The 20,383-nt window shown below is 45.0% G+C and overlaps 1 protein-coding gene across 1 annotated transcript; it reads right to left on the reverse strand.

Annotated features, from left to right (window-relative positions):
• Positions 1 to 2,321: 2,321 nt before the first annotated feature.
• Positions 2,322 to 19,109, reverse strand: LOC103053872 (serine/threonine-protein kinase 35). The gene is made up of 3 exons (XM_088153535.1): positions 18,390 to 19,109; positions 12,210 to 12,958; positions 2,322 to 2,502 (listed from the first exon to the last, which is right to left on the reverse strand). The coding sequence occupies exons 1-2, from the start codon at positions 18,868 to 18,870 to the stop codon at positions 12,246 to 12,248; spliced, it is 1,194 nt and encodes a 397-aa protein (XP_088009661.1). The 5' UTR covers positions 18,871 to 19,109; the 3' UTR covers positions 2,322 to 2,502; positions 12,210 to 12,245.
• Between the last annotated feature and the right edge of the window lie 1,274 nt (positions 19,110 to 20,383).

Below are 20,383 nucleotides of genomic sequence, written 5' to 3' on the forward strand. Positions count from 1 at the left end.
ACACTACACTGCTTTCCTGCTCAGATGCAGCTACCCTCTAAAAATGTGTTGGCAACTGATACAGCCAACTCAAAAAGTATTTATAACGTTTCTAAAGAGCTTCTGTGGGCAACCAAGAAAACTAATGCAGACAAGAGTCTGCAAAGTGGAAACTACCCTTGGAACTACACTGAAGCACAACTCCCTCAAAGAGCTCTTTCCTTAGCTTAATGTACTTCTCGCAAGAGTCCTTCAAATCCTTCAGTAAGGCACTATGGTCTAAGCCAGTGTTTCTCAACCTTGGCAACTTTAAGACATGTGGACTTCAACTCCCAGAATTCTCCAGCCAGCACGCTGGCTGGAGAATTCTGGGAGTTGAAGTCCATATGTCTTAAAGTTGCCAAGGTTGAGAAACACTGGTCTAAGCTATCACCACAAAAGCATTAACTTCAGCCCCAACAACTGGAAAAGAAATCACACAATAACCGGGATGAGTTCAGCTGCAAAGGGCTGTTTACTTGAACAGTCTTCCAGAGGGATAAAGCCTTGGCATTTCATGAGGCTTCCTCCACACACACAAACATCCCTCAAAGTGCAGAAGTGAAATGCAAGGGCTCCTTTGTTTGAGCAATGTTTTACACAAATGCTCATACTCTTTGACACGTAATATAACATGGCTTGTGCCCTAGGACCTGCATGGCTGAATTTACCAACTGGTCTGAGGATAATCTATATATGCGAATTTAGTCCCCAAATCTTAAGGGCAACAGTTCAAAAAATGGCTGGTGCCTCAAAAACCCAAATTTGGATCAAACTCTTTTCCTCCAGACTGGATAGTTCAGATGGCTAAAGTCAAGTTTAGGATGAAACTTCTCTGGGAAAATAGTTCTAGCTTATCTTGGATTCCAAACTCAAAAGGGACTCTTCTGAGCTTCTTGAAAGAATGTCTTTCTCATCAGTCATAAATATGGCTGCGTAGAAGAGCTTACGGAAGGACTTGCAAATGAAAAGCTTTGTAAGCTTTTCACATATCATCCACCATGAGACTGATATTCATGGTCTAATTCTGGCTGCATATAACTAAGGAATGCCCATGTTTTATGGAGCAAATGCATTCCAATAGCTATAGCAAAGCACTCCTTCAGAATCTTATGGATAACCTCTGTAGCAATTTAAATTACAGAGTTCATCTTACCAGGGGAGGAGGACAAAGCGTTGATTCAGTTTTAATGCGCTGATCCAACCGTGTCTTCACTGCTGCTGAACGAACAGTGGTAATTGCAAAGACCAACCTAAGACCGATTTAAGGAAGCGCTAGGACAGAATATTCAGAATATTCCCCTGTTGGGAAGCTTAGTGTCACGACTTCCACTCAGAGACATGACACCAAGCTTGCCAACAGCTTTGAATGAATATAACTGCTTTGAATAAAGCTAAATCTTTAAGAACAATGGAATGATAAGGAGCGTTTTAGGGGAGAGCTACTTAGGACATTGTTTCAAATCAGGACTAATCTTGGTGTATGCATAAATATACACAAGTGATGGCTATAGTGGTGGGAAAGATACTGCTCACACTGAAAAACCCGTAGATGCAAGAAAGGGACTGTGCCTTTGTAGGCCTCTACAGCAAGGGAAGAACCTTCAAATAGACTGAATGCTTAAATGATCTAAACTAGGAAAAGATTGAGCCGGATGTTAAGATATCCACTTGATCTCAGGCTGGCTGAATCTTGGCCAGCCAAAGACCAACCAAGCAAGCTACTAACCCCAGCAGATACAGGCTTTTGATAGCATTTTCTACATAAAGATAATTTCTGTGGACGCCTGCCATCATTTCTAAACACCACACCCCCTTTCTTGACCTGTGAAATTTGGCACACAGAAACACAGGGTCCTATGATGGTCAGAACTGAGTTTCTAACTCAGGGGCCACCTTCAACGTGGGGGGTCTGCCTTAATGTCCCTATCAGATATCACACATTTAGGTCCCCTGATGCAGGACATTTTTAAAAAGGGGAGCAGGAGAAAGATTTATTCAGTCATGTTTCTAGCTTTAAGGGCTAAGCAGCAGCAACCAGAGACCAAAAAAACAAAAAAAGTACTTTGCCACAGCCCTCAATACTCTCAACTCAATATCACCCTGCTCAACAACATGAAGAGAAAACACATTTTGGCCCAGAGTTCTGGTACTTAGCAGTAGCAGCAACAGAAAATTATTTGCAGATTTTTTTTTCTTCTTCAGTATTTTGTTTAGGTTAAAGAGGAATTCCAAATGTACTGCACAGATCAAGTGAACAGGCGAAGCTGAACTGGCAGGAGAGAAAGAAAGGGGGAAATGTAAAAAAGGATGAACTTTAATAGTCTCATAATGAAATAGGTTACAGTAGCTCCTGTCTTCCTTGTATCTCATGGGGCTTCAAGACGAGTCTCAAAGCTTCACGGTACCAGAGTCCAGGACAGACCCTTCTCAGCTTGCTCTATGCATGTACGTCATGGAGACTGTAGGTCCCTGTAAGAAATCCTGTAAGAAAAGAAAAGAAAAGCATTCACGAAACATGTATTATTGGGTCCTTGTACTCATATTTATTAATTTAAAATAATTATGCTAAAGATCAGCAAAAACCGATTATGGAGAAGCTGTATGGCGAAGGGTCTAAACTTTGCTGATTCCTAAATGCCACCGAAGAAACAAACTTAGTTTTCTGAAATTCCTTAATAAATTTGGGCTCCCTGAGAACAACTCCTCCTCCCCTTTCATGGAATCAGAGTTCTCCTTTCATGTTTTCCTTGACAGAGAAGAGACATTCAGTATGACCCAATTCTGACCATTACCCTTCTCAAAGGAGGAAGGTCATCCAGTTATCTGCCAGTAGAAATTGTGGGTTATTGGAAGCAAGCCAAAGATATACTCATCCGTGTCTAATGAGAAAATAGGCCCTTGGTTTCTGCTACCAGACCTTTACTCAGAAATAGCACCCTTCTTTTTAAAAGGTGAAACTTGCTGTGCAACTGTAACACTTACCTTTATAGATTTTGGCCAAGCTTCCTTTCCTGTTCTCTACATAGCAAAGCCTACTTGTTATACCAGAGAGAAAGGGATATTTGAGAAGGGAACCAGCTGAATGGGGGGAAAACACTTTTACACCTAAATGGTGGGATACAACTGGACAGTTACATGTGGTCACCCACACATCCAGTACTGCATTCTCTATAAACCTCCATAGTACACTCCAGGCCCAGCCAAGCTTACTCTCACTCTATAAATTATAGCCAATATTCAGAGAAATGAAAAAATAAGTGGGAACGTATGTCCTAAAGAAAGCGTTCAGCCATCACAATTCACATACTAGCCCCGCGTGAAGAGCTGCTGCAGAGCTGCTGCAAGTCTTAGGGCAGGAGTGACTGGACATGAGGTGGTGCCTTGCCTTGAAAAAAAACACAGACGCTGAAGCCGGCCTCATGGCTGGAAGCGCCTTCTGCAGTTGGGTGGAAGGCTGCCAAAAACTCCTTGCAGCAATCACTCTGATGCAGCTCGTGCTGAAGGGGTGCTCAATCAAAGTGGTGCCCCTGTTAGCCTCATGTAATCCAAGGCCACAGAGCTGTCCACACAGCATCTGTACAACACCTAACATCTTGTTGAGATCCAAGACGTGCTAGGTGCCGGTCAAGCATCCTTACCCCCAAAATTGAACTATTTATCTCACATATGTGACTCTGGGTGGCTATACAACGAACCCACAAACATGGGGGTCATCCCAAGCCTCCCATGAAAGCATGACATGCTGCCCTAATCCTCTGTTTAGGTGGAAGATATCGATCTTCACTGTGAAAACCTGATGTGCTTAGAAAAGAAGTGTACACTGTACAATATTATTTGGGCCACCCCAGAATATACATTCAAGCCTTCTCTGAGTGCTAGACCAATATGTCTGGCCCAGCTCTTTGTTTGGCCACAGGACAACATCATATATAAGGGTTCAGACCCACTGAATGTGACATTTATTGCTGGAAGAGGCACAATTGTCAGCTTGAAATCTCTAGAACTGACAGCATATTTATGACAACAGCAGAGACCCCCGTGCAGATCGTGTTAAATTGGGCTTAGGACAAAAAAGGCCAAATTCAGTGCCAAGCCAAGCTGAAGAAAAGCTCTATGAACAGATAGACTTTAAATGTATGCAAGTGCTATCATTTCAGTTTTAATTTCATGGCTTTGACAACGTGAGGGAATCTTCTCAGGAAGAATTTAATTTGAATTAAATTCTTGAATTTCTCCTTTTCCTGAAAGAGCAAGGGCAATGAACAACAAACAATCTTTTTCAAAAACTGCCTTTTGCATTGCTTAGCAATGTGTCATAAGGAACCTCTTGCAGAGTTCGTAAGAGATGTACCAAGATTTCATATCACACTGTGAACATGTAACATAATTTGCGTTCTTGGTACATGTTCCTTCAATATAAATTTGTCACCTAATGGTTTGAGACCACTTCATTAAAAAGTATATTAATATATGAGAAAAAAGAACAAATGGGAAATGACTCCAGCTTTATTCACAAGATGTGTTCAGTTTGGTGTGTCTTGCTTTGCAGATTACGTTGGAACACGATCACTGTAGCACCAGTTTGTATCTTCTAATTATATTGTTTCAGCACTGTCGCATCGCAGAGAAAGCAGCCACCATCTCTCGAGAGGCTCACTTCGCTGACAAGGGCCAAAGCAATTATTTAATCATCTTGCAGCCAAACACTCACTTTTCAATACTGCAGATGTTGTTCATGGGGAAAAAGCAGCCAACACCCAGATAAACAGAAAACAGCATCAGATAAACAATCAGGGAAGAAACCATACCCTAATCAAGGACTTTGAAGAAGCAGGATAGGAACAGCATTGACACTTTTGAACTTTGGTGCTGGAGAAGACTCCTGAAAATACCGTGGATAGCTAAGAAAACAAACAAATGGGTCACTGAACAAATCCAACCCAGCGTTCTCACTCAAGGTACAAATGACCAGGCCCAAGTTATCTTACTTTGGGCACATTGTGCAAAGACCCAGCTCTCTGGAGAAGCTCTAATGCTGGGGAAGGTGGAAGGAAAGAGAAGAGGAGGACGACCAGCAGCGAGGTGGATGGACTCAGTTACAGTGGCAATGCAGGCACCCCTGGAAGAGCTGAAGGACCAAGTAAGGGACAGATCATCATGGAGAAACTCTTTCCGTGTGGTCATTAAGAGTTGACACTGACTTGATGGCACATAATCAAGGAATATCAAGAAAGATTGTAACCGCACCCCAACCAAGACTGGCAGGGCAAACTACTCTATATAAACCACCAGCAAATTCCACCCTGTGCTGCACTAATGTTGTTACCTAGCCTGGTCATGAAATGTCTTCAGGAAAACAACCAAGCTCAGAGAGAACCAAGAAGCCAACAGGGGGGAAAAATGACTAAATGATGCAGCATATTCAGCTTGGTCCAAAGGATAGTCTGCAGGAGCAAAACTGTTTATTGAATGCAGAACAAGTTGCACAGGAGTCCACACAGGTCTCTCACATGAGGCTGGCATCCTCATTTTTAAATTTCCCAACCCAGCATTGTTACTGACAACAAAGTCACCCAACTACTGTAAAGCACCTTACACATACAAGTAAAAAAGAAGATCCACCCAGCTGTTAATCTGGATCTCTTTCAACCCATAGCACGCTTCTGTCTGTGCTTCATCGGTTCAAGAACCTTCCATTCTTGCTGGGCTTTGATCTTTTCTTTCCTATGAATTTTATTTATTTTTTGTTTCCTTTTTAAAGATATAACATCATTTGGGAGGATTGTAATTTATTTTTGTACAGTCATTGGGAATAAATGAATGAAAAGAAGGTGGTGCAAATGAAGCGAGGAGTACAGGGAGGTGTCTCAGGTGTCTAAAATCAACAAAGCACAAAGTTTAAAATCAGGAAAACCGTATGACAAATTCAGTACTAAATGGGTGGTGTTAAATATGTGAAGAATAGCAGCATTAAGTTTCCATTGCACTTTTAATAGCTTTAGAAATGTACAATGCTTCCAAGTTAATACATGCAAAAAGCTCTTTACTAAACTGACAAAATAAAACCAGCTGCACCAGGACTGCTGACATCTCACTACCTTGATAGCCAGGCCAGGAACATAAACAGGCATCCAAGCCAATTGCATAATTGGTAAGTCACACATTTTGCCTCCCAAGTCACTTGAGTCACGAGGGAAACCAAGGTTGGACTGGCACTTGCTTCTGCATCCAAACTCAGTAGCCAAGTTTCTTGGGACAATCCTCCCCCACCACCCCCAGTGGAAAGCCCAATTAGTCGCAGGAAGTCTTATGAAGAAAACAATGGTTAAAAGTATGCAATAATTAGAAATGGGTTTTCTCATGCTTTAATTTTCTTGCTGGATTTGGCAAGAGTGTTTCTGAAACTGGAGCCAGAGTGTCAAAATTGGTCCCTTAGGAGAGGAGAATTCAGCTGAGGCTGCTGTAATTAGCATAACATCAAGCAAAGCAGGACCAGCTATTTTACAGGATCAGCTAAAGCAGAAAAGCAGATAAACTTCTGATAAAAATGCTGGAAGGCAAAGAATGTGCTGCTGGACAGTTCTGGAAGGTCTGATTTGGCAAAATCCTTCCAATGCGCAGGACCATAAATACAAGATAACTCCAATTTTTACCAATCAAGTCAAATATTTAAAGGCTTATAGATGCGAGGCAGCATTCAGGTTTTCTCAACAATGTTCCTATCTTCTGTCATGACAGCTCTTGTCCAGATATTCTAAAACCTTGCAAAACTCCCAAAACCGAAATAAGATTTATGCAAAATTGATTACCTATTATACTAAGTTGGGAGAACCGGGTTCTTTATTGAGAGGCAACTCTATATAACCATACTTGGTCAAGATCACAAAGACCAGTCAATGTGAGTTTCAAGTAATTAACTGAGGAAGAGTGTGTGGGTACCCAGTTCTGTCACGGCAATACATATTACACCAGCTTTTGCAAGAGTTAAGGATGCTGGTTGTGCCAATGGAAGCAAAGATTTATTCCCAGCCCTGCCAGGTAAAACAAAAGGCTGGTACATCAGAATTAACTGACCAGGCTAAGAGTAGGAAACACGTGCTCCTGAATCTCGGGTGCAGAGCAACAGACTGCATGCACAGACTTGTCAGAGTAGGCAGTCAACCCTGCTGGGTTCAACTGAAACATCCATCAAAGGAGAAGGGGCCAGAGTAGCCCTGAGCCAGGGAAGAGAATTCCTTTTGCAAGGACTGGCACAGACATCTCTGAACCCAGCTTCCTCCTGCCAGCAACAAGGGGATAGAATACTTATTCAGTCTTTTTCTTGTCTTGAGTTCCAAAGTTATGTCTAGTGATGTGTGAAAAATGGAGCTTATTTCAGCAACTTATTTTCCTGTTCTTTTTTTTTTTTTGATCTACTAGGTTAACAAGAAACATAGAGCACGTCTCTCCTTTTCCCCTTCTCCTACCTAAGGTCGTCCACAGTTCATTGTGGATCTCTAGGGAGCCAAACACCCATGTAGTTGTTTACATGATTGCTTATCCTAGAAGAGGTCTATGCCAAGCCAAGAATCCTCAAGTGTGCTGAGACAACTTTCAGCTCACATCAACTCCTGAATGCAGACAAATCTTGTGGAGCCCACAGCTCCAAGACCTGGCATGAGGAATTGAAAGACACTCAGCAAGTAGAAGGTAATGAGGACGGTCACCCGAGCCTTGCAAGGCTTTGTAGTGGGTTCAAGCCTTAGTAATGTGGCTCAATATAACAAAATTTAGACTTACAAGCCAGCTGTAATAAATAACTGAACCAGAGTGCAAACGTGACCGCTCACACAAGTCTGGCTGCAAGACAGTCCTTAAAGGCAGGGTTCCTCAACCCTGGCAACTTTAAGACAGGTGGACTTCAACTCCCAGAATTCCCCAGCCAGCAAGGAATTCTGGAAGTTGAAGTCCACCCGTCTTAAAATTGCCAGAGTTGAGGAACCCTGCTTAAAGGGATTCTGTCATGGTAAGAAATCACCTTCCCAGGAGACCAAAAGACAGACTGCTCCATCTGACAGAACAGCAACCAAGTCTGTGTACACAAGGCAGTCCTTTCACTTGGAAGCACGCAAAGGGTCAGCCAGGGTGTCTCCTCCTTTTCTGTTATGTAAGGGGCAGCTCTCTTTCACTGCGGTTGTGCTTCAGCGAAGACTCATTCCTGGCTCAGCTCACGGCAAGGAGGCTAGACCAGACAGCAAGGCCTCTGAACAAACAGCCAAGGGGCAGATCTGTCCCTTTTTGTGTTTATTGGACTTACATTTCCCATTCTGAAGAGAAATACAGGAAGGATTTCCCCTGAGGGTACAGCCTGGTTATGCAACCCTGCATCATGATGTTATTGGCACATGAATGATCACAAATGGCATATGCAGACTATTCAAAAAGGGGGCTGGTGGACCAGCCAAATAGGGAAAAGGAAACAGAGATACTGAAGGCAACATCATCGCTCCTAAAGTGCCCAAGAGGAAGAAAAGCATTCCTTCGTGACTTTGATGTTCTAATAAACAGTCTGGAGATACAGCAATCATTACGTAATCCAGAGAATCATCTGTGTTCCTCAGCGGAGAAGCAGACAGGTGCAAAAAGGAAGAAAAGCTTTGGGCCAGGATAGATACTCTTAAAAGGTATAGCCACGTCCTGGGGATGAAAACTTCACTCTTTTTACTGGTATTAGTCTCAAAGCATGTGGCATTTCTAGAAGAGATACGGAATGAGAATGGAAACACTAGTTGCATTTGGATTGCAGCAGGGCCAAAGAATGGCAAACAGGTTTAAAGGTTCCCCCTCTGCTCCCTGCAAAAGTTGAAGGTCTAAATGAGACAGTTCAGCTGACAAAAAGTAGCACTCCTTGGATACTCGCTATTTTGATACCGAGCTTGGTCAATATTATCCTTATTTATTATTTTAAACAATACCGTGCCCATAGATTGAAATAGCAGTGGGTATCCATGTTAAATTATAAACAACTAAAAACAACAAAAATCAATTCCTGCAAAATACCACATCCAAGCTTCATTTCAGAACAGCTATTCAGTAAAGGGCTTCAGATGCTCAGGTTTTAATCCAAATTGCATTCTCAACTGATGTACGACCAATGCATCCCTTTTTAACATGCTTTCTGGAACGCATGCTTGAGGGCAAAGTGGTCGCAACAGCAGGAGCTGGGAGGCAAGACAGGGAGGATCTTTTTCACGCAGTCTTTCTAGGGAGGACTGGATGGGGCTTTCCTTCTGCCACCGAGTGGGACGGGTCATGCAACATGTGACCCACCAGCACAAATGCTGCCCAGGAACCTTGTGCGTTGGCCAGGTTCCAGTCAGGCAATGGAAGTGCTCTACTGAGCCTGTGGCAGACGCCCCACTGTGCTTTCAGTTCAAGGAAGTTATGAAGGTTTCCTCTCAGTGGGCATCTCTTCCTAGCCTTCTTCATCTTAAAAATGCCCACATTCGCATTACATAGCATCAGCTATCACATTCCTGCTAAGAATCAAACTGACTTGCTTTCTGGATTCTGCCACTTCATCCCGGCACAGGGGTGGATTGCCTAGGGGTGACACCCCCCCTCCTTGAGTGAATAAAATCCTCCAGACCGCTCTGTAGAAAGACAGCCACTTTCATACTCTTTTCTTCACATTTGGGGGCAAAAACTGCAAGGCACTTTTTAAAGGCACCCAACCGTTCCCTCAAAATTGAGACAAATTCAGCTGTCTGTTAATCTCCCCAACAAAGGGTTGTTCTGAAAATTTCAGCCCTCCCTAATCCAAAGACATTTACAATACCATTGACTATATCCCATGTGGTCCTCACATGCCTCCCACCCCCAAGGTTGAAAAGTGGCTCGCTTCTATTCCAGCAGAACAAAGAACCAAAGTCCTGATTACACAAGAATTAGCATTTTCCTTGCCATAGCTTTCACACACTGAAGCAGCATTTGGAAACATCTTGTTAAAAATAACAACTTTTTCCAATAACCCAGGCTGAGTTTTTTGGCTCTACATAAAGTTGGCAACCATTTAAGTGTCCTCCCATGATCAGCACGCAGTGCCTGGAATGGAAACGAGTCTAATTCAGATTTAGAGAAGCCAGCTTCCTCACTAAGCCATGATGATCTGTCACAGGGACAAAGTTTCTATCAAATTAACCCCTTCGGTCTTGGAGGATTCTCCCTCCTTGCCAAGGTAGTGCAGAGAGGCACAGATGGCCACTGTAGGCAGACATGGGAGGAAAGGAGAGAGAGTGTAGAACGGGACCTCTTTAGCCATGGGAATGGGAAACAAACAAGACCAACTATACTGAGGACCAACCACTTAGGAAGCCAAGTTACAGTGAAGAAACATCAGGTGAGGAATACCCCAGAAAGAAACCCCTTCAACAATCTGTTGCACAGCTTGCACTATGGGTAAGCTGCCCCAAGAGAGGAGTGGGAATAGATGCACCAAGAGAACGGAAGACTCACCCCTCAATTTGGCATTCAAGGTGCCCAATCAGTGTCTACATTTGAAATATAAATAAATAAATATATAAACAAGTGCAACAGTCCAAGTGCTGCTAATGGACTGTTGCCTTAATGAAGAAAATGTGTACTGTAACTCTTTGTGTAACACACCTAGGTTTTTATTTCTTTCAGAAATTACTATCTCCTCTGGAATCAGACAAGGACAGTGCAACTCAGTTTATGGGGCAAGCACAAGGATCATCCTTTCTGGGAAGAGCTGAATGCCTTAAGAATCCTACAGCATTAGTTCAATGGCCTGTTGGCTTTCATGTTCCATTTCTCCACAATGAATGAGACGCTTTTGGAAAAACTGAAAGCAGCAGGCAGAAGACAGGAAGATTTCTCAAACTGTTGTTTCATAAGTCAGTTTGCAGCAGTACACGCCCCTCAAACAGAAGAATTCCCCTTAGCCATCATGGCTCAATCCAGTTAGCAGAACACAGAGGTTGCATGGCCGCAGCCGGGCAATTATTTAAAATTGCAGACCATCATTAGGCTCCCCCGCTGCCTTCTGCGGTGATCCACAAATACAGCTGCCAGGCCAAGAAACATGCCAACAGCAAGCTGACGAGTGCAGCGTGAGGGAGTATCTGCTGTGCTACTTCAGAGCCTGCAAAAGCAGGGGAATGTTCCTGACACAGTGATGTTTGGAAAGCATTTTGCTATGTCTGGAATGTCTCTAGAGGCAGGCATCAGCATGTCTCCCTGTTGTTCACTGGCCTTGCTTGGAGCCAACAGAAAAAGCAGACCTCTCCTGCTTAGGTTCTTTGACTTGTGAGCAACGGGCGATGTCAACCACAGCCAGCCTCACTCCCCTGCTGGCCAGCCTTGGTCTGCAGAATATAGTGTGTCTCTTTTCCGCATACAGCTTAAGAGCAAGCCCACCTTTCACTTAAAAAGAGAAGAAAAGTTCCATCAATTTCTTCAGCCAGACCCAGACCCTAAATTCACAGCAGTGGTAGGAAAGACCGAATCTGCCTTCTAAACAGTAGGTCACTCTTCTGTGGCAATGTGTTCCTTTAGGGCCACAGTATTAAAGGCAATTTAATCACACAATTTAAAACCTTCTTAATCAACTAAGATATCCCAAGTCACTGTGATTTTGAAAACTTTTTTTACTACCAGTTCCTACAAAATTGCAATTGGAAAACATCTTAGAAAGAACTGCCTACAGGTAAGTACTATATATACTTGTGTAGAAGCTCATCCATGGATAAGCTGACCCTCAAATTTTTAACCAAAATACCACGAAAAATTACCCTTCCATGGATAAGCCAATTGTAAAAATTAAGACATGAAAATTTTGAGGGTTGGCTTATCCACCAGTGGTGCATTTTTTTACAGCATTTTGGTTAAAAATTCAAGGGTCAGCTTATCTGTGGATGGGCTTATACGCAAGTATATACAGTAAACAGATGGTTTGCTTCATTCATACCTTATCTGCCAATGTCATCAATTAAAATATATTAAAATTGGGGCATAGCTCTAGTTGCCTCTATATACAGTTCACCGTATCCCCAGAACAAAGATCTACTTCACAGCAATTCAGCCTGCTGCTACCACCAAGAGCAGAAATAGCCTCAAGCACTTGAATTAATGGGAACATCATTTTAACATGCAGTGTAACCAAGGCACAAAAGTGGAAGCACCCTTACCCTGTTTTCAGAGCCCACCAACACTTTGACCTGAGTTTAAGCAGCACAAGTAACCTGGTCCATCCGGGATTCAAGCTCAAAGGCATCGGGTCGGTCTTGCGGGTTAGCAGCCAACATGTCTTTCAAGAGCTGCTTGATTCCCTCAGACATGGAAGTCCTGCGTTTCTGGGGAATGTGCAACTCCATCTTTGGGTTTTCTAGCAGAGCTTCCCCGACAGGTACAATCTCTGTCCCCTGCTTGATGTAAGTCCCCAAGAGTTCCTTCTTGGTCTCGGCATCGATGAACGTTATCCTTTCAATCATTGCCCAAATAATGATGCCCAGGGCAAAGATGTCTGCTTTGGCAGTGTAGTGTCCCTCCCACACCTCAGGAGCCATGTAGAAGTCTGAACCGCAAGCAGAGGACAACCAGTACTTGTTCACATTCACATTTTTGTTATCGTTCCCCCCCTCCTTGCCTCGAGCGGTCAAGCCAGCACACACTTTGCTGAGCCCAAAGTCTGCTACTTTGAGAACAGGAGCCCCTGACTGCTCCGTGATCAGGATATTGTCAGGCTTCAGGTCCCTGTGCACAATGTGGTTCTTGTGAAGGAAGGCGATGGCACTGGTCAGCTGGAGCATAAAACTCTTGTTGGTGGCGGGATCTGGTCTGCGAGAAAGAATGTACTGATTCAGGTCTCCCCCTTCACAGTACTCCATGACGAACCACAGGTAACAAGGCTCTTCGGCATAGCCCAGGATTCTCTCGCCTTGGGGAGGGAGAAAAGAGCAGGAGAAATAGTTACTGCGTTAGGCAAAATGGAGTGACTCGGAATCAGTTAGAACGGCTTGTAAGAATTCATTTGAGCAGTTCTGTTGCACAAAAGACTAAGACCATAGAACCTTAACTAAAAGTGTGATGGCCAGAACTGGATACGGGATTCAAGGTGGCATCTGACCAAAGCAGAATAAAGCAAAACAATTACTTCCTGGAAGTCGAAAACTATCCTAAAACCTAATTTGTCTTTTTTTGTAGCCACATCATGCTGCTGGGTGTATGCAAAATAACAGTAAGGTTTTAGAAACCATCCCTATTACTGGCATTGAGAAATCATCATACCGGTTAAGGCAGTGTTGGCTGGGGAATTCTGGGAGTTGAAGTCCATTCATCTTAAAGTGGCCAAGTTTGGACAACACTGGGTTAAGGAATGAGTTTACTTTTTCTTCTTAAAGCCTTCATGTAACTGAAACTGAAACACACTGCCATTCTACCTTATATGAGTTAAAGAGTTTTAGAGTCAAACCCTGGGAAGCTTACGAGATAATATAACTAATCTTCCAACAGAATAAGCCACGGATAACTAAATGTTGCTGACACAAAGAACTATCCAGGTTTTTGATAACAGCTTCTGCAATTAAGGATAGTGAAAAATGCTAGTTATTTGCATAAACATGTCTGTCACCATGACTATTACTATGGTAATTGAAGGTCCTATCAAAATTTGGCTGTGCTTCCTTGTCAACAATGAGGAAAGAAAGCTTGTTGAAAAGAAAAACATAATCATAATGGGTGTGAACTATAACCCCCAAGAATCAAAGGACTTGATTTCACAAAAAGAGAAGGCAGTGCTTCTTCACATCACTACTTTCGGATTTCATCCCTAATCTCTGCCGGTAAACAAAAATAGAGAGGAAAGGCAGTAGCAAAGCTATGAAGAGTCTATTGCTGCATTCAAAACTGAAAGGTCTTTGGCAGTCAGAATTTACAAGTCACAGTGACTGTCATTCATTAAATCCTCCAGATTAGATAATTAAGAAATAAGGTTGTTCTACTGTAGTAACCCTGCTTCTTCATTCACCATGAGGATGCTGGAGTGAAGAGGGCTTTGAGATTTAGACTTTCAGACCATGAGGTAAATACTCAGAAAATATTCCCATAAGGAACTGTCTCTCCAAAAGACCTAGTCCACCCCACCCTGACTTCAGAAAGAAATCAGTAGCTAAGCCAGTGTTTTCCCAGCTGCAGCAAGGCCCTGGCAAGGACAGATTCACAGCAGATGGCACTTTGGCATATGGAACTCAGGCTGCAGGTAACTATAAGAGATGACGTTAGAGGGCAGATGTTTCACTGCTGTTAGCCACTTACTCTTTCTTCTTTCTTTAATTCTATATCAACTGTGGTTAAACAGGTTTTGCTGGTTTGAACCTTCATGAAGTAAGAGTTTGGGCAAATTTGCCAGATGTTTAACTGGCACTACCATATGAGGCTTGCCATGTGCAAATAGCCTGAAGAGAACAATGACAGCTTCTAACCATACTAAACCTTACTCAGATGGCCTTTTACAGTAGATGAAACTGACGTGACTTGGCTGAGTACATGGACTATAAATACAATTAATAAATAAATCCAGCTTTTTTCATGCAACAAGAACTGATTGGGCATTATTTTCTTCTTGATAAATCCTGTGATAATTTAATCATTTTATCTATGTATCTTGGTTACTTAGCAAGCTTTCCAAGTACAATTTGTATGAGTAAGCCTGGAGTAGCTGGGTTCCATCTCTTTCTGCCCAATTGCCCTGTAAAGCTAAAATAAAGAAAACTGACTAGCTCTTATTATACATCTCACTATTTATTTCCAGGGAGTTTTATCAGATTCCCATCCAAATGCCATTTTGCTGACTTACAATTAAAATTTAAAATGCCCAGCTTTAGATTAAGAGTAGTTTTCTGAATAATTTTTTCATCCTATTTGGATGCCACATCTCAAACACAGCTACAGGTAAGCAAAATTATAGCCAGAAGCATGACATAATAATAATAAAAAAGTTTAAGCAGTTTTTTTTTCAACCTGGGGCCTTTGAAATGTGCTGTGGTACAACTCCCAGAATCTATAGCCAGTAGGGAAAATGGTGTGTGCTGTGAAAATTCTGGCAATTGTAGCTCAACATACCTAGATGGAGGGCCCCTCATTGGAGGGGGCTAGTTTATACACTGGAATACCTATCCTATATAAACAGGATACCATATACACTTTGGAATCTTATTACACAAAAGTAACCTTTCTGGAATACAATGGGAATACTTCCAAGTAAATGTGCCTAGAACTATGGATTTCACTTATGCCATAGGCTTTAACCCACAGCTTATCATCACCTTAGAAATGTTTGACAATCCATCAATTAGTTTAATAACAGATGGATCAGTACCCCCTTTTCTAGATCACCTGGAATATGTAGTATTATTACATTCAGTGACCACCTCATTTCATTCTGTGTTGACTTGCCATATTATGCCCAAGAGATAACGGCGAGCAATTAGCCACATGACTGATGATATAACTAGAAGCACAAAGACTGCTGATGCCCAACAAATGAATGTTGCACAATGTTCAGTGCCCATCTGGCCACTCTGTGTGTTCTTTCATGTCCCCTAGCTGAATTACCTCTGCAGCAGGCTGGCTGACACGTGAAAGAGTCTGGCTTATCTATAATAAGCCACTTCTGTTCAGAGAGACAGTGCATGCCCAATGACGTGCATGAAGGCAAGCCCAAGCATGGTTATGCAGTGACCGTGCACACCGCTCTGCCATGTGGCTCCCTCCCCACTCTTTCCTCCACTGTTCTGTCCTCAATTAAACGCTAAGGTTCACTTGAGTCTACAGGATGCCCTTTCAAAACCGGATTTATACTAAATATAGAGAAATAAAACACTGGTAGCCACAATCTGAAGAACTGCCCGTAGGAAGCCCAAGTTAGCATTTGGCTTTCCTTGTTATTTGGCAAATTCATATTTAAAGAGGACCATCCAAGTTTCAGATAAAACTGCAGAGCCTTGAAACAATGAAAAGAATGACCTTGATCTAAAGCCCTTCCATTGTCTTTCCAAGAAAAGAAAAGAAGGATCTTCTTTTCTATTTGGTGCCACCAATGACTCTTTAAAACAGTTTGCCCCCCACTTTGTATAAATACTAAAGATTTAGTATTTATACAAGGTATAAATGTAGATGAAGACTACAGGCTGAAAAACAACAAATCCACATTGCCTTCCAGATAATTTTGTATAATAGCTCCCATAGGGAAGTTAATATACAGTATTACTGTAGAATGTCCTATTTTAATTCAGTTTTCCTGAAATTGTGTTAAACTACTCATATTCCAATACTGCACATGGTAGAAGTATAGAAAACTACCTCTGGTGGGAGAGCTGTAGAGGCCAATATCTCCATACAACCCTAATCTCATTCCAATACTGCCAGAAGACCTGGATACAACAGTTTGGTCAATCAGATTCCTACATGGGCCTGCATGACTGATTTGCCCCCTCCGCACAAGCAATCCTACACAGTGCGTGTAAAAGGTTCTTCTGACTTGAAAAAGCTCTAACTCAAGAGTAGAGGATTCACATGGATTGTATTGCAACTTCAATGTTCGTGGTAAACTCCCAGCATTTTTACAGTGGTCTAGGAAAGGTTCTTGGGTCAACATCTGCTCTCATATTCTAGAATACACAACACAAAATAATGGATTTAAGTTACAGGAAGGCAGTTCCAACTGAATGTTAAAATTAGTGTGCACAATGCCTTTCAGGTACACAATTACCTAACATGCCCCAGTTTGAGTCTACTGGTTTGAGTGTGAGATGGACTTTCTTGAGAATTATGGTAGTATTTCAAACATTCAAAATGGCCTATTTTGCACTAGGAACAGCAGTGCTGCAGTCAAGGATGAGATGCTTTGGAGAAATTTCACACCACCTTTTGTATACCTCTAGGGAAAAAAAAATATTATTGGCAACTTGAGAATGGAATGAATTAACAGAGGGGTGGCCAGCCCCCCTTCACTGAATGCCCTCAGGGAGAGGCTAGGTTTCCATTTGTCAATGATGCTCTAGATTCTGGGACAGAGCAGAGGATGGCCCTTCCTAACTCTAAAGTTCTAGCTCCAAACCTTAGAAAGTTGCTATCACCATCATAGACCACTCTTCCCCAACAGAGAACCTTCAGCCAGTGTCCTAAAACTGCCATCAGCTTCAGGTGATATAGATAGTGGTCAGGATTTATTGAATGTCTAAGCTACCCAACTCCAAAGTCACTCTGGACAGCTTATTATTGTATCTAAAATGCAGAGCATCTCATTACGAAAAGGGCTGGGGTACATTCTAAGGCTCTAATGCTGGGAAAGGTGGAAGGAAAGAGGACCAGCAGCAAGGTGGATGGTCTTGGTTACAGTGGTGATGGGCACCTTCAGAAGACCTGAAAGGCCAGGTTAGGGACAGATCATCATAGAAAAAATCTATCTATGTGGTCGCTAGGAGTCGAAAACAACTTGATAACACATAATCAATCAATCAATAAACATTATACTGAGCCAACCAATGGTGGGATTTGATAGCTTTCCTTTCTTCATCTAGAAGAGCCATTATCCATGGGGGGCATGACTAACAGTGATGGGTAGCAGGCTGCTTAAGGTGCCTTTTGGCTTAGCCTGCAGGACTAGCTCAACATCCAAAGACTTATTCTTCAGGTATTACTTATGGGTGTGTTTAGCTTCCCAGTAAGCTCTGAGCCATTACACTTTGAGGGCCACTAAATTCTGGGCCAACAAGAACCAGGGCATGCGTGTACCCCATGCACAAAAGATACTATTGCGAAGAGGCCCTCTGTTCTTGAAGATGCTCCCCAAACAGAGAGCCAGTTTGGTGTAGCGGTTCAGGGGGCAGCCTAGAAACCGGGAGGCTGTGAGTTCTAGTCCTATTCCGCACAAAGCCAGCTGGGTGACCTTGGGCCAGTCCCTCTCCCTCAGCCCACCCCACCCCATGGGGTTGTTGTAGGGAAAATAGGAGGCAGGTGCATTAGGCATGCTGGCTGCAGGATGATGATAGTAGTACTACGGCTCTCTCCCCAGTGAGCCCTGGCTAAGGACCTACCCGCTTCTTCCAAGCCCCTCTGCATCATGCCCCTTGCACGCACCCCACCTTTCTGCAGGGCAGGGCAGGGCAGGGCAGGGCAGGGCAGGGCAGGGCAGGGGCCCTTCTCCACGTGTCAGCTGCCCCCCCACCCCGCCACGGGCTTACCCCTTCACCTTGGCCAGGCTTCCGGGGCCCTGGCCGTCCCCTTTACCGCCGGCCCCAGGACTACAAAACCGAGCGCGCAGACCCCCCACCCCGCTCGCGGCGGCGCGGGGCGAGGGCCCGGCTCACCTTTGAGGGAGGTCTCGACCAGGCGGAGGTAGAGCGCGCTCTGCTTGTTCCCGTGGCTCATGCGCTGCCCCAGGCCGTCGCGCTGCAGGACGCACTCCTCGAAGCGCACCACGTTGGGGTGGTGGCGGCGCAGGCTGGTCAGGGCCCAGAACTCGGCCAGCGCCAGCTCCACGTTCTCGGGCGCGTCGCAGCGCAGGCGCTTCACGGCCAGGCGGGCGCCGCTGCGGCCCGAGACCGCCTCGTAGACCACGCCGTAGGCGCCGCGCCCGATCTCCGCCACTAAGCGGTAGCGCGGGGGGGAAGCCGCCGCCGCCACCGCCGCGGCCTGGCTCGGCCGGCCGCCGCCGCTCCTGCCGTCCATGGCGGCAGCGGCGCCCCTCAGAAGCAGCGGCGGCGGGACCCGTTCGCGCTCGGCGCGCCTCAGGCGCCGCTCCGGCACCCTTTCTGTCCCTCTGCGGCCGCCGTCGCCGCTCGTTTCCATGGCAGCGCCGCGGCGGGGCCTAGCCGCGGCTGCCCCCGCCGCCACCTTCGCCGTCGTTGTCGCCGCGGGCGGGGAGTCCCCCTCTTCATCCCGCCCGCCCCGCCGACCCGGGGCTCGACGAATGCTCACGTTCGCCGCCTTTCCGGCTCCCGTAGCTGCGGGCGGCCGAGGACTGCAACCCCCCGAACAGCAGCTGCTGAGGCGGAAAGGGAGCGAGGGGAAGGGAAGGTCGGAGGGAAGAAAAAGCGCGCCTTGCCTTCCCCTTTAAAATGCGCCCAGCCAATCGGCGCTCCCGCCCACGAGGTTGGAATGGGTTGAACTATTTTCCAAATGGAAAGGGGGGGAAGGAACAGAAAGAAATATGAAATCCTCTCCCCTCTAGTCGAAGGGGCCTCGCTGCTTCCGACGCGCGGCCCGCACCTCTTCCTTTTCTTTTTTTAAAAAGAACAACGACCCTGAGTATCTCCGTACGATGAGCCATAAATTTGCAGCTGTTGTGAAAAACGACCCCCCCCTTTAGAATAGCTTGCTCCCTTCCTTTCGCGGTAAATATTTCATTCATAGCTTCTGGAAGGCGGAATAGTCCATTCCGTCTAAGGGAGGGGGGACTTGAGAGCAAGCCGAAGAGAATTCGGGGGGCCCTTGCCTTTTTTCTCTACCCCACTCCTTGGTCTCCATCCACAGAGGTCAGTCTCCCTCCAGAAGATCCAGATGTGGGGCAACCGTCGGATTAATGGAAGTCCCCCCCATCTGGAGTCTGTAGTGACCCCCTCCCCCTGCGTGCTTTGGAGATGCCGGTGCCCGGTCTCATGAATGGGGAATGGGAAGATGCTTCGCGTCTTTGAAAAGATACAGGCGCGAAGCTGCTGCTGACCTCGGGGCGAGAGCGGGGGCGGGGGGGGGGTTGCATAAGGGCCTTATGTAAGAGTTCCTGTCTGTCTCCGGAGGAGAGAAGGGGGGGGGCGGGCAGGCACCTGCTAAGGGGGGAGGAGATCCGCCTGGCGGCCCAAGAGGGGCATACGCCTGGCCCCCAGATTTTGGAAATCCACTTTGCAAGCGTGGCTGCGGGGACGTGGGCGGGCTGGTTACCCCCCTCTAAATCTTTTCCATTTTTGGTTGGAGTGGGACGCGGTTCCTCTAAGTCACGGTTTGTCCAACTGGGCAACTTGGTGGTCTTCAACTCCCAGGATTCCCCAGCCAGCACGGTGAGTGTCTTAGAGGTGGAGCAGCAAAGGCTGGACAGTCTTCTGTCCAGCGTCCTCTAGTTCGGATTCGGGGGTGGGAGGTGGACTTACCCCTATGGGCCCTTCCAACTGAAGGGTTCTCTGTTGGAGAGCATTGCCTCTTCTAAAGCACCGTTATCCTCTGCGTTCCACCACCGAACTGCTTTTGACGTTTATTCACTATTTATTTTCCCAATATGCATGGCCCACCCCAATCCTGATGGATTTTGGGAGGGGTGCAACATCCAAAAGGATGGATATATATATCAATAACAGAAATCAATAAAAAT

This window comes from Python bivittatus, unplaced genomic scaffold, assembly GCF_059951505.1.
Source record: "Python bivittatus isolate LINGU-HERP-01145 unplaced genomic scaffold, Pbiv_v1 ctg000700_np1212, whole genome shotgun sequence".
Lineage (NCBI taxonomy): Eukaryota > Metazoa > Chordata > Lepidosauria > Squamata > Pythonidae > Python > Python bivittatus.

Excerpts from the sequence above, each read along its gene's own strand:
- LOC103053872 (XM_088153535.1), bottom strand. The coding sequence starts at position 18,870 with ATGGAAACGAGCGGCGACGGCGGCCGCAGAGGGACAGAAAGGGTGCCG. Across the intron at positions 12,959-18,389 it reads GGTCGAGACCTCCCTCAAAG|GCGAGAGAATCCTGGGCTAT; the intron begins GTGAGCCGGGCC and ends TCCCTCCCCAAG.